At 42.4% G+C, this 14,022-nt stretch overlaps 1 protein-coding gene across 1 annotated transcript in view; it reads right to left on the bottom strand.

Annotated features, from left to right (window-relative positions):
* LOC104935444 (acylphosphatase-2) overlaps window positions 1-13,481 on the bottom strand; it is an 18,000-nt gene extending 4,519 nt beyond the window's left edge. Inside the window, exon 1 of the mRNA XM_027276714.1 lies at window positions 13,346-13,481. Within this exon, the coding sequence (XP_027132515.1) occupies window positions 13,346-13,421 (76 nt within the window). The 5' untranslated portion in view covers window positions 13,422-13,481. The remainder of the gene's footprint in view (window positions 1-13,345) is intronic.
* Window positions 13,482-14,022: the final 541 nt, after the last annotated feature.

Here is a 14,022-nt window from a genome sequence, read left to right on the forward strand (position 1 = left end):
CGAGAAGAGTGATTAGCTAAACAGGATGCAGGTGTGCTAATCACTCTCACCTAGCACGGCGAGCACTGCTTCTCCTGAGCCCTTTCCTCCACACACGTCTCCGCACTGATGCACACACGCCCCGCCCCCCGCCCACAATCTTTTTGTTTGTTTGTGTTTGTTTGTTTGAGTGTTGGTGATCTGCGTGTTTGTTTGGTATCTGTTTGGTTGTCGTTTAACAGCCTTGGGTGCTGTGCTACAGGCAGTCTATTTGGATGGCCCTGGGTGGCTTGCCGACTTCCCATATACGACTCCCATCATGAGCGGTCCAGGGAACTGCTGGACCCTTCGCGGCCTTTGCCATGATCTGCGCCATCCGCAAGGTCTGATAAATAACTTGATATTGATAATATATATGAATATTTGTGATGCTATATTACCTCAGTGCCACATCATAACACATCAATATAACCACTCACCTAATCCCATTCCACACCTGTAAGGTGGGTTCAGACTTCAGGATGCAGCATTTTGGTTTCTTTTTCACCGCCTGTGTTGCTTTATTTGTCTGGCCGGCCCTGCTTAACGAAACGTCCTGCTAACCTCAACGGGTAACAACACACCCCACACGGAAGTGAGGTTATTTTAAATGTGACATCACGGAAGGTTGATGAATACATCCCAGTTTCAGTACACAACAAACGGAGCTATGACTGGGTTTGATGGACAAATATGGTCATTGCTATCATCCAACAGACTGCACAGTTTGTATGTTTTTCTTGTGATTTTCAGGTGTTTTTGTCCAGTTTTAAATTTATCAGGAGAGAAACATGAAACAGAGAATCGATGAGGAAACTCGGTGAATCGGAATGAAACCAAAGTACAAAATAAACATGACACTCTGAAGCCACACACCCCTTTGAGTTAAATTTTTACCTGACTTTAGTTTTACGGCCTCACAGCCCTGATTACTATCGGCAGGCCAGTTGTTTTAGTTTGTCCATCCGGAAGGTACTGTAGAAACATGGTGGTTAAACATGAATGTGGTGCCACGGGCTTCTGTTTCACAACTTTTTTTTAAATTCAGGCGTATAGTTGTATAAAATATTTAATATAACTATAAACAGTGAGATTTTACAAACAAAATATCTTGAACAAATACATGTGGACTACAACAAGACAAAGATTCTGATTACTGCAGCCAACAACAACAGTCCGGTCTGAATGTTTGAAAGATGAGCTGGGGCAAGGCAGCCTCTTTTAAACATGTAGCCTCATATTTCAATAATAAATGTGGATTTTTCCCCTATTGTTGTTCTTTTAATGTCTTTGTTCGATGCTTATTGTTCCGTCATAGTCTTGCTCAAGATGGAGCAGCTAGATCCCAACATACGGCAAAATGTTTTCTATGATTTGGATCTTTTAAGAAGGTCAGAGTTACAAATGCATTGACGAACATTTTCTGAATATCTAAATCAGATTCTATTGACTGATGAAAATCTGAAACAAGGGACGGCCTGGTTTGGGTAACAGAGGATAGGCAGGACAAGTTTTCAACGGAGAGGGAGAGAGAGAAGGCATGGCCTAACTCTAAGCTAATTATTGGCTAAGCTAAAGTACGGTAACAAGAAGAAGCAAATAACATTAGACACGGTGGGATTGAAGTGGGGAAGTTGGCTGAAAGAAGAAGAGGGCTTAGAAGGTTTAAAACAGAACTAGCCAAAGTGTATTGTGAGTAACAACAGTCCACAGCTGTGATGAGCCTTAACAATGGCAGAAACATGCTTACCGACCCGTGTTACATTTTCATCAGGGGTAACCAGTAATGACACTCTGGAGTGAGCATGTGTGTAATCCTTTCCTGCCTGCTGACCGTGACCTTTAGATCTGCTGTTGGCTTTGTATGTGTGTTTTCACCGTTACTATCACCATCGGCATATTCCCCGCCTCACTGCTGACACAAAATCCAGCCATTGGATTGGAGGGCCGTCTGGGTGAGTCCAACAGTCCACTTCCTGTCTGAATATTGAATGTGATGCAGGCATGCTACATGCAGAAACATAACTTTTTTTAAATTGAAGTTTGGTTGTTTTTCAAAAAGTCAAACATTAAATCAACACTGCCATGGTAAAAGATGCAACATGGTAATGGACTGTAGTTATATATTGTATATATACGTTCAAGTCTTCCTGAACACTCAAAGTGCTCTATTCTACGTGACTTATTCACCCATTCACACAATTTAATGGGCATTGCCTTGAAGATGCCAACTGTAATCAGTTTTCAGGAACTAACCATTCTACACAAATTTACACAGCATGGGTGCAGCCTTGTGGGAAACAAGTTCGGATTCATATCTTGCAGTCCCAGAGGAGCCGGGGTTTTGAATTCCAATCGCTGTTAGTGGAGATATTAGGAGACAGTTGTACTTATGTAACTTGGAGCTGAGTGACGTTCTATGAAACAAGCTTAATGTAAGGAAATGGTGCTCGTGTTTAAAAACTTGGCTACAATAACTGGTGCTAGCACACCTGAACATGGAGGAGGTTTTGTTCAGAGTTTTAGTGTGAGGTGAGAGCCAGTTTGGATCCTTCATCAATCTCTTCACATTCGTTTGTCTGTGGCCGGTGAAGACTGCTAGGGACTATAGTGGACTTATGGTGGACGGTGAGGACTGTGTTGTATTCGTTAACATCATGGTTGAACATTATGACTCATTTCCTTTGACACTGCTGTTATCCAACCTAACCTAACCCTTTCCTCCCTCGTCTGAATTAATGGCCCACTTGAATACACATATATAGCCTTTTTGGTACGAATATTAATGGATTACTACTTTGTTTTGTTGTGCTGCCAACCAGTACTTTTAGCCCAGTCAGCTGTTTTCCTGCCTCTTTAAACCTGTGTGAGTGGGGTGGGGCGGAGCTAACAGCCGTCTGTAGGTGGGTGGAGTTGACGTCAAACATAAATGATAATATCGTAACCTGTCAAATTTTTTCATAACACCAGCAGACGTGAGCATATGTATTGTAACTTTGTCTCATTCACCCAGTCATACAGTTGTTCCTTCTCTCCACCAGGGTCATACAAGTCTCCACCCAGTTGTCCTGTCAATTGATCTGCTTTGTTGTCAGCCACAGAAGGACAGTCTGTTACTTCTTCCTGTCCTCCCATCCTGTGTCGCCTTGTCTTCAGCCCTCTCGTAGTTTGTGTAACGTCCACCCTCGTCTCCACCTGCTGTCCCGTCTTCTCCTTCCCATCAGATGGCTGGGTCAGTTTTCTTCATGGTCCTCTTTGCCTTCAGTAACGGATATTTTGGCCAGCTCTGCATGTGCTTGGAACAAAGTAGAAACTAACACTCTACACTTGACCCAGAGAAGAAAATGAATAAACAAGTATATTGAATAACTAAAGTGACTTGTTTCTTAGTTGGTGTGCTGCTTCTGTCTTGTCCCAGGACCTCCCGTTAAAAGATGTTTTTTAATTTCAGGGTTAAATTTAGAAATGGTTGGAAATAAACTAAAATAATAATGTTAAATAGTTTGTAAATGAACTACAGAATAAATAAATCATAAATATCTTGTGTTGTTCTGCAGAAATGTTCTTCCTCATGAAGCAGAAACATGCTGGGAACCATTATGGACGTTCTTCTGCTTGTCTCCTGGGTTTTTGGCTTCAGGAAGCTGCACTCTCTTATCTTCGAGCAATGGTTTAGTGAAAACATCTTAATTACGCTAGGATTAGCTGGGAGTGTATGGGTGTGAATAGAAAAAAATGGATAAAGTTTCTAGCCGCACTGGTCCAAACCTTCAGTGCTGTTTCAAGCTGAACCGAAACTGTGGACTTTTATATCTTAATAGTAACATCAAAACAAACATTTTCAGACAAATCAAGACTGAAGAGAAGAACAATCTCATAACACTAAAAAAGACAAAGTAGCACATCAATACTACTGGTTCACTTTGACAGACGAACAGCAGGTCCAGTTTAGACCTAATGGTTATTGTTATATGGCTGATAGTTTTCTCCTAATCTTTACTTTGTTCTGACTAATGACATAGCAGTTTCCTGCCTGGTATTAAAAGTCCTGTGAATTAAATCGTCATTAAAGTAATAGGGTGAGTCCTCCCCTCAATCAGTCCCGCCCCCCAGCCAAGTGAATCATCCATATTAATCCCAACCTCCAGATTTTCCATTAAACATTAATGTAAATGGAAATATGTTGTCTTTCTTTTGATCTGATTGGGGTACGGTTTTGTTAATGAATGCACTGTGTTCAATATTTTTTTAATAATTCGTTTGCAGGTATGTAGCCCCGTCTGTTCTGTGAACTTGTTTTGTAGCTACAAGTAATTCAGAGGTTTTCTGTGCCATGTCCAGTTGCTGGAGTAACACAAACTGGTGCACAGACCATACCAACGCAGGGATTAGGATGAGTTGGTTTTTGTTATGACTTCCAACTACACTTGAGGGGTTCCATTACCTTGTCCTGTTTGTCCGCAAAAGTCAAGGAGCATCAGTAAGGTGGAGTCCTGATACCCTGACCAAACGTTTCCCCCGTACCCAAAGACAATGCTGTGTCCTCATTCTGCTGGTGTGCCCACACCCTGGCCTGTTTTGGTTGACTCTGGGGGCCGACTCGTATTATGGACAAAAAGTTGGCAACCCACCTGGAGGCTGGGCCAAGTTCCCCCACCCAAGCCGATACTGCTAGGTTCTGCGAACAGAACCACAAAAGCAGACTTGGATGAGTTTTTCAAACGGGGTTTATTGAATAGAGACGGGACTGGGACTGGCCGCGAGGATGAAATGGCAGTAGCTGAAGGGGGGGAATCGTGCGATGGCAGTGGGCGGCAATCTGAGGCTGGCAGGGGAGAAGGTGCTGGATAGAGCAAGCAAGGCAGATCTCTGGCAGGAGGTGGTGTAATTGTCCTGAGCACAAAAGAGAACTGGGTTATAGACATAGAAAGACAAACGTCAAAAAAAACAGAGCTGAAAACAATTTTCAAAGGGCCTGATGCAGACAATCTAACAGAACCTGGGAGAGGCAGCAATATAGACAACTACATGAGGGGGGAGCTAACGAGGCACAGGTGAAAAAAAGACAATCACAGGGCGGGAGTGAAGACACCTAAATGAACACAAACAGAAAGTGAGGGAACCAAACAATAAAACAGGAAAGTCAAAACAACTATCTTTGATCTTTTAAGATCGCCATGTCCCACACATGTAAACCAAATTATTCAAGCATTTGATAAATTTTTAACTCAGGAGTCTATAGAACACACACTACGTACCAAGTTTGAAGTCAATTGGATAAATCGCTAGAGAGTTCGTTACAAACATGACCCCTTCTCAGCAGCCCGAAACACAAAAATGGTGAATTTCTTTTTAATTAAAGCTGCAAGCAGCGATGGTCAGCACTCGCACATGTGCGCGTGGTCGAAATGTGCGCATGTCGAAATGACGCAAGAAGTTTTCAGACAGCTCTGAGAAAGTAACAACACTGATTTCTAAGAATCACAAGCCATCACCAGGTGCTTCCTAGCGATTGCTTTTTTGAATCTTTTTATGGATCACCAACGCCCACATAGTTTTCCCCAAAATTCATAATTGAGTGGTGCGTGGCAAGGCGCACACTAATGTTATCCACGTGCTTATTAAGGTGTGCCTGAAGAGCACACGCTTTATTATCTCTTGGACTTCTTCTTCTTATTGATGTGCATGTAAGGCGCACACTATGGCTGTGTCCGAAATCACTCACTCATTCCCTACTCCCTACTCCCTACACAGGGAAATAAATGTAGTGGACTATATAGTGAGCTCAACAGAAAAAATGTTCGGACACTTTCGGACACTTCTCTTGTCACCGGTAATAGTCACTGCTGTGCACAATTAAACGTACAACTTTAATGTCGTCTCACATATACTTGTCCATTTACGACTGCATTTTATTAAATTAGAGTCTTTTTGATTACTGTCTTGTGCGTTTTATTCTAGTTTTTATTTTCTATGTTAAAGTATATTTTTATATTTTATTCGCTTTGGCTCTTTGAGTAACAGAAAGTTACAGTGTATCTACTGGAATGTTTAATTATATGCTGTTCGTTTTACACTTTTTTTTTAAATGAAGGTAGAAGCCATTTAAATTGCCTTGTTTGAAATATGTAATAAAATAAACAATAAAATTAAACTGGCCTCGTGACTGTTGTACTGTCTGCTCCACAACTCAGGAATTTGTTTCGCGCCTCTCATCCTCTCATCCATCCGCCGAAAAAAACACTAACACACCGTTATCTAGAAAACGTCCCGTAGCGCTATAGAAATGCCGTCTACTGTCAGTCTGGCTGTTTGGTGTTTTGATCAATAATTCAATTATTGATGATCAGGAGGGAACGAAGAATAGGGAGAGAGAGAGAAAGGAGAAGATGCGCTGCTCTTCTAAGACTTAGCAGACGTCGTCAATTGTGAGTGATAGCCTTACTTTTAGAGCGCCTTTTTAATTAGAGTAGATATCATTTTCTTTTTAATTATTCAATAACACTATCCTCCGTCAAACTACAGCCCCCCGCTGGACTCCCTGCTGGATGCTGAGAAAGAGCCAATGGTTTTCATAGCCACCACAGTGCTTCTGGCAAACACTTTTAGTCACCACACTGTACTAACCATCATTAATAAATGGCGAATTAAGCTTTACTTATTAAACGATCTATGTACATTTTCGAGTTAAAGCTGCAACCTCTATAAGTTAAATATTGATTTACACCATTATCAATGAAAGTTGCATCTTTCTACAACCAAAAATAAATTTTCAATATCATTGATAAACAAGAAAGGCTTTGGCATCACTTTTATCAATATAATTTTTTAATGATGGTAATATAAACAACCCAACAGAGTGTGATTGTATTGCTAACTTTATTACACATCATTTCATGACACATGTTATCAGTTTTAATTATTCGTTACAGCGGGGTCACCCATCTCAGTATGTCCGCCTGAACCGTCACGTCCCCATCTTGGGTCATCTATTTGATGGGGAGATGACCTGCCGCCCAGACTTCCTCCGCCGTTTCAAGACCAACTGTTGCCCACCTTATCCCTCCTTCGCTCTCCACTAGACCAAGCTGGGTTCATGACCTGGAGGTTTTGGTCTTCTCTTCTGGATGGCAAGCACTACATCACTATACCATGTCGTGTCCAGAGCTTTGCCATCCCGCGATCACGGTCCATGACATCATCCACAGGGTCACCGAAAAAGCCTCAGGCTGAAGAAAGGCTGATCGTTTTCCCCTCAGCTGATCAGCTCCAAACATCGGGGCAGAGTTCGAACGTTGGGCTGGGATCTGCAGCGTTGCCAGGGTGTGGGCAGTATTGACGGCTGCCACATCCGCATAAGCCACCAAGTGCTGATGCCCAATGTTATTTTAACAGAAAGTTGTTTCACTCTATCCAACTCCAAGCAGTGTGTGACACCAGTGCCAGTTTTCTGGACATATTTGTTGGCTACCCTGGCTCTGTCCATGACGCCAGAGTTTAAAAATAGCCCCCTTTATGTCCAGAAATTATAACCCACCTGAAGGCTTCCAGATTCTTGGAGATGGTGGGTATCCCTGCACCTCAGAACTACTCGCCCTCAGCACCCCCTTACAGGGAGCCTGTCAGAAACCCTGGTTGAGGCCAGATTTAACAGGCACCACGCCAAGGCCCGTCCGTGGCTGAGAGGGCATTTAGCGTCATGAAGCCAGGTGGCGCTCAATTTTTTTTCAAGGCCTTAGGGTGAAGCCACACTTGCCGTCAAAGTCATAGCTTGCTGTGCATTCTCCACAATCTCTGCCTAAAGGATGAGATATTCTGGAGCCTGTGGAGGAGGCACTGGGGCGGATGATGGCGGAGATCAGGTCCAGCCAGATTTGGCATGTGGAGAACGGCTGCGTGGGTCGCATTGCTGCTGTGTCGCGCCAGTTTAACAACGTGAGTGAGTCAGTCACTCATTTTGTTTTTGTTCAAATGTTCATGTTATATTTAGTAGTTAAGTTGATAAGAACTGTATTTCAATTGAAAACAAAGTGAGACATGGATTTCTTTTGTTATTAATCCAATTTTCATTTTCTCTACTATTTTTTCAAGGAGGTTCAAAAGCCTCTCCTCCGGTCCTCCTCCCTTTTCTTCCTCTCCTTTGCCCTCTTCTCCTGCCTCTCAACAGTTCTAAAACGGATCACCCGCGCGCTGTCGCTTTGGTGGAGCTGGCTCTTCAGACTCTGAGTCTGCTCAGCACCCTGACACTCTGGCTCTGGTGGCACTGAATCAGGGGAGGCTGATGCTGAGACTGGTGGGGTCCTCCCCCCAGGCTGAGGCAATAAGACAAGGAGGTCGAATAGAAGGCCTCCCACCTATTGCCTCACCATGAGGGAGAACCCACGCCAATCCCTGGCAGTGGACTCCCCCTGATTTAGTGCCACTCCCTGTTTGGTGGCTTCCTCAGCTCCTGCACACATTGCAATATACACACTGTATGTGGATATACTGTAGTGTTTCGGTTATAATTGCTAAACACTGCAAGAAAATATACAAAGGTTAAAGTCACTGTACTTTCATCTAGGCTTTCACAAAAGTAGAGCTGTAGTAATTATGATGCTCCTAACCTTGTATTGTTTTTTTTTTTAGGTTTTCCCACTTTTTGCCCCCGCCCGGGCAGGGGTTACCCCGCCCGTCGCCCCATTTCTTTCAGAATAGCTCTAAAAAAAATACAACACGTACAGGATGATAAAAACAACAACAATAACAATCATTAATGCTGTCAGTGTCAAATGCCTATGATATTTAGTCAAAAGTCCGTGTCTTTAAACAGTTGTTCTCAGTTTTCATCTTATAAGATAACGTCACTGCTCAAAGAATGAAGTAACTTTTACTCACTCCCAACTGCTGCGGAGGCGATCTGATGAAAAGGTTGTGATTTTGATAACTTTTTCATTGTCGAGGCCTTGAAAACACACACGCCAAGTTCAAGCACATCGGATAAAATCCCTAGGAGGAGTTCGTCAAAGTGCGACCCCTGGAAATGAAACCCCCAAAAACACGAAAAGTCCAAATTTGACAAAAATTGGACGCTGTAGCGCTTCACTGTAGCCCAGGCACAGCATGCTGTGCTCGGGCCCTAACTATAGGCCTGACAAGGGCTATGAAAGAAACAGAACTACAGTGCTAAACTATGAAATATACAAACAAAATATCACTCTCAAAAGAGGCAAAGAATCCAGGCTTACGTCAAGAAAAAGGCAAGAACAGAATCAGGGCAAAACACTCGGACCAGTGACACATGAGGAGGGCAAGGACCTGAAACAAGAGGAGAGTTAATTTTCAAAATAAAACAGGAAGTAGTACATTTTCAAAATAAAACAAAAACCCAGGACAAGACAAAACCTCACCATGGTGTGACAACTGGCCCGTGCCCTGGATGGCCACCTGCTGGGGATAGTGACCCACCAGACCACCCAGTTAATATCTGATTTTCTGGCAATCACCATGAGATTCTGCAGTTTACTACTACTTCCTATCACACCTCTGTAGCCCTGGGTCCCTCCTCCTCTACCATACAACCAACAATGACTGGTCCATGGGGGACATCCTGGGGTGGACCCCTCCGTGTCACCAGATCTGCGTCACAGCAAGCTTCCAAGCCTCTGACTTCACCTGTCTCCATCTCTCTCCTGACCTGTCTCGTCTCTGGTCTCTGCTGAATAGGGGGTTCAGCAAGTCCAAAGTCACATCTCTGCCACCTCATAGACCCTACATCTGTGCCATTGATCTGCAACCGGTACCCCCTTCCCCTCATATCGCTCAGTGTGTGAACTGCATCCAGAATGAGAAACAAAAATTGTGTATTAATATAAGAAATACTCCGTTTTTTTTTCACTTTGAACACGTTATAAACAATATTTTTGACACAGTTTGTAAATTACTTGACCAGATGTCGGCATTGACAAGAAAGTCTTGATATTACAATAAGCAGGGGTCGGCAACTAAGTTTGGACCCGGGCAATTTTTTTCTGACAAGGCCATCGCGGCCATGACCAGGGGGGGGGGGTGACTGTGCTCGTCAGAGACCCACTCGTGACCCTCGCTCGGAATCAAGGGGCGAACATGAGAAGAATCACATGGGTATGACTCACAACGATGGTTGGTAACCATTCCAAGCGCACATTGCAAGTGCTGATAGGTTACGGCATGAAATAGACCGCGCTGTCAAAAAAAAAAAAATTCTACACAGTAATCTCGGGTTTCCGAGATATGGCGATCCGGTCCGGATCATGCCGTGACCACCCGTCCGCGGGTTGGGAACCCCGGCAATAATAGGAAATTCAAATAATCAATTATTGGGTCACTTACATGTATCATGTATTTCATCCTTTGTCTTTGAAAGGTGGACAGTATCAGAAGGGCCCACAGAAGGATTCACATGTAGACTCTGAGACAAAGTTTGGTTCAAAAAAATCGTGGTCGGAAAAATTAGGCTGAGGTCGAGATCAGGTGATCGAGAACGAATACAGGCAAGAGACACTGGGACACGTACATGACAAGACGAACTGGCAACAAAAAAAGGAGCACAGAGACGAAATAGAGGAACAAGGGGAGGGGAAACAATCAGGCACAGGTGAAACAACATGGGCAGGTAATCAGGGACAGGGATGACACAACCGGGGAAGGCGGAGCCTGAAAGACAAACAGGAGGATAACAGATAACATGATGGTTCCAGTCATGACAACAGTTACAGTATAAATGTCCAGGGACCAGACTAGGACACAGGACTCAGGCACAGAGATGGTGTGAAAAACAGCAAGGCTTTATTAAGCAGCAAGGTTCACCTCTACAAAGTGATTAAACAAAGGGCTATGAAACCTCCTAGTGCTATGACAAAAGCTATAAAGTACGTCTCTAAGGAGAGCAAATAACCGGCTATGAAAGGTAAAAAATAATAATCGCTCCAGTTGGAGGAAGTAATACTCAAACTATCTATGATTAAGAAAACTCTGACTCAAACAAAAGACGCTCCAGCCAGAGGATAACCTAATCTATAAAGAAAATGCTAAACTGAAAATCACTCCTGAACCTGGAGGCACACTGATCTGAGAATGAGAAACAAATCTCACTCCTGAGGGAGGAAAATCAAAAGGTCTAAACGTGAAAATATAGAACTAGAAATCTCTAATGCTGAACTAAGAACAATAAAAGAAAAATCACTCATAAGAGGAACAACGCTAAGGCGAAAACAGGCTTGAAGACAGTTACTATGGCTGTGGACTTTGGACAGGGCTGTAGGACGCATGAAACGAACACACTAGCAACAAGACAAAGGGAGACGCGACTATATACATACTAAAGGAAACACATGGAGGTAATGGGGAACAGGTGGACACAATCGGGAATCAGGGAAGACAATCAACCAGTGACACATGAAGAAGGCAAGTGACCTAAAACGAGAAGAGGGTTAACTTTCAAAATAAAACAGGAAATGACAAGAGATGGAGACAGAACAAAAAACCCAGCTTGACCGTGGTGTGACAATAAGTTGCTCTTATTTTGACATAAGTTAAAGTAAGTAGAGCAGCTTTTTGTTTTTCTCCTAGCAGCAGAGATCCTTTGTTTTATTTTCTCTTCAATTAGTGATTTTTCTCTCCCTTTTTTGAAGTGTTTTTTTTTCTTCTTCTTTCTTACAATTCATAGATAAATTTCATAGTCTGTTTGTCATTCTGTCTGAGAGGTTGGAGATTTAAATAAAGTCTATTATTATTATTATTTTATTTATTATTATTTGCATTGAATCCTCTTTGAGTGCAGGTCTGACAGTAGAAGTCTTATTTTGACAGTCGTGTCAGATATCAGAGCTAAAAATAAATGCAGTTGAGTACAGAGTGAATTTGGAGCTGGACTGGCATGTGTCTGTGCTTTTTTGTCTCTTTAACTTTGTCAGGTCTGAAAACAAACTGACTTCAGTGGATTTTGAAATTTTTGGGAACGTGCAGGGTAGGTCACATCACATGTATGTTAGTCAGATGAAGTCCCAGACATGTTAGTTTGTTTTTGTGCTTGATTACATAAATATTCCTGCAGGTTCAGCTTTGAATTTTACTTAGAAATATAAATTAATATATTTTATTTAGTCATTCCATATTATGTGATTATATGAAACTTTACATGAAGAAACATGGTTAATAGAATAGACAACCACAAAAGTGACTTAATTACAGCATTGACTGTAATTAAGCACATTACATGGTCATGGATTGAAAGTCTAGGAGCCCCAAGTTTTGATGAGTAATGGCTTCAGTTCCAGCAACACACACACACAAAAAACACACACATCCTAAATGGAAGGGAGGTTGTACCTGATAAAACCAGGTGCATATTTGAAGTGAGGCTTTATGGTTAAATTTTCTCATTCCCTGCTGGGGCAACCACAGTTTGCTTAATAAGAGTAATTAAGACTAATTGTCAGACCTGGACTCAAAGAGGACTCAGATGCTGAGTAATAATAGTTCAGGCAGACTTTATTTAAATTCTCCAACCTCTCAGACAGAATGACAAACAGACTATGAAAATTTATCTATGAATTGTAAGAAGAAGAAGAAAAAAACACTCCAAAAAAGGGAGAGAAAAATCACTAATTGAAGAGAAAATAAAACAGAAGATCTCTCTGCTAGGAGAAAAACAAAAAGCTGCTCTACTTACTTTAACTTATGTCAAAATAAGAGCAACTTATTGTCACACCACGGTCAAGCTGGGTTTTTTGTTCTGTCTCCATCTCTTGTCATTTCCTGTTTTATTTTGAAAGGTAACCCTCTTCTCGTTTTAGGTCACTTGCCCTTCTTCATGTGTCACTGGTCTGATTGTCTTCCCTGATTCCCGATTGTGTCCACCTGTTCCCCATTACCTCCATGTGTTCATATAGTATGTGTATATAGTCTGCGTCTCCCTTTGTCTTGTTGCTAGTGTGTTTCGTTTCATGCGTCCACTACAGCACCTGTCCAAAGTCCACAGCCATAGTAACTGTCTTCAAGCCTGTTTTCGCCTTAGCGTTGTTCCTCTTATGAGTGATTTTTCTTTGTATTGTTCTTAGTTCAGCTTAGAGATTTCTAGTTCTAGATTTTCAGTTTAGACCTTTTGTTTTTCCTCCTCAGGAGTGATTTGTTTCTCATTCTCAGATCAGTGTGCCTCCAGTTTCAGGAGTGATTTTCAGTTTAGCATTTTCTTTATTAGATTAGGTTATCCTCTGGCTGGAGCGTCTTTTGTTTGAGTCAGAGTTTTCTTAATCATAGATAGTTTGAGTAGTACTTCCTCCAACTGGAGCGATTATTATTTTGATACCTTTCATAGCCGGTTTATTTGCTCTCCTTAGAGACGTAGCTTTCATAGCTTTTGTCATAGCACTAGGAGGTTTCATAGCCCTTTTGTTTAATCACTTTGTAAGAGGTGAACCTTGCTGCCACTTAATAAAGCCTGCTGTTTTTCACACCATCTCTGTGCCTGAGTCCTGTGTCCTAGTCTGGTCCCTGACATTTATACTGTAACTGTTGTCATGACTGGAACCATCATGTTATCCGTTATCCTCCTGTTTTGTCTTTCAGGTCTCCGCCTTCCCCGGTGTGTCATCCCTGCTCCCTGATTACCTGCCATGTGTTTCACCTGTGCCTGATTGTTTCCCCTCCCCTTTTCCCTCTATTTAGTCTCTGTGCTCCCTTTGTTTGTTGCCAGTTCGTCTTGTCATGTACAGTGTCCCAGTGTCTCTTTGCCTTGTATTCTTGTTCTCTGATCACCTGATCTTCGACCTCAAGCCTAATTTTTCCGACCACGATTTTTTGAACCACCACCTTTGTCTCAGAGTCTACATTGTGAATCCTTCTGTGGGCCCTTCTGATAACTGTCACCTTTTCAAGACAAAGGATGAAAATACACTGAATAATGTAAGTGACCATAATTGATTATTTTGAAGTTCCTATATTGCCGGGGTTCCCAACCCGCGGACCGGGGTCCGGATCCGGACC

This window comes from Larimichthys crocea, unplaced genomic scaffold, assembly GCF_000972845.2.
Source record: "Larimichthys crocea isolate SSNF unplaced genomic scaffold, L_crocea_2.0 scaffold532, whole genome shotgun sequence".
NCBI lineage: Eukaryota > Metazoa > Chordata > Actinopteri > Sciaenidae > Larimichthys > Larimichthys crocea.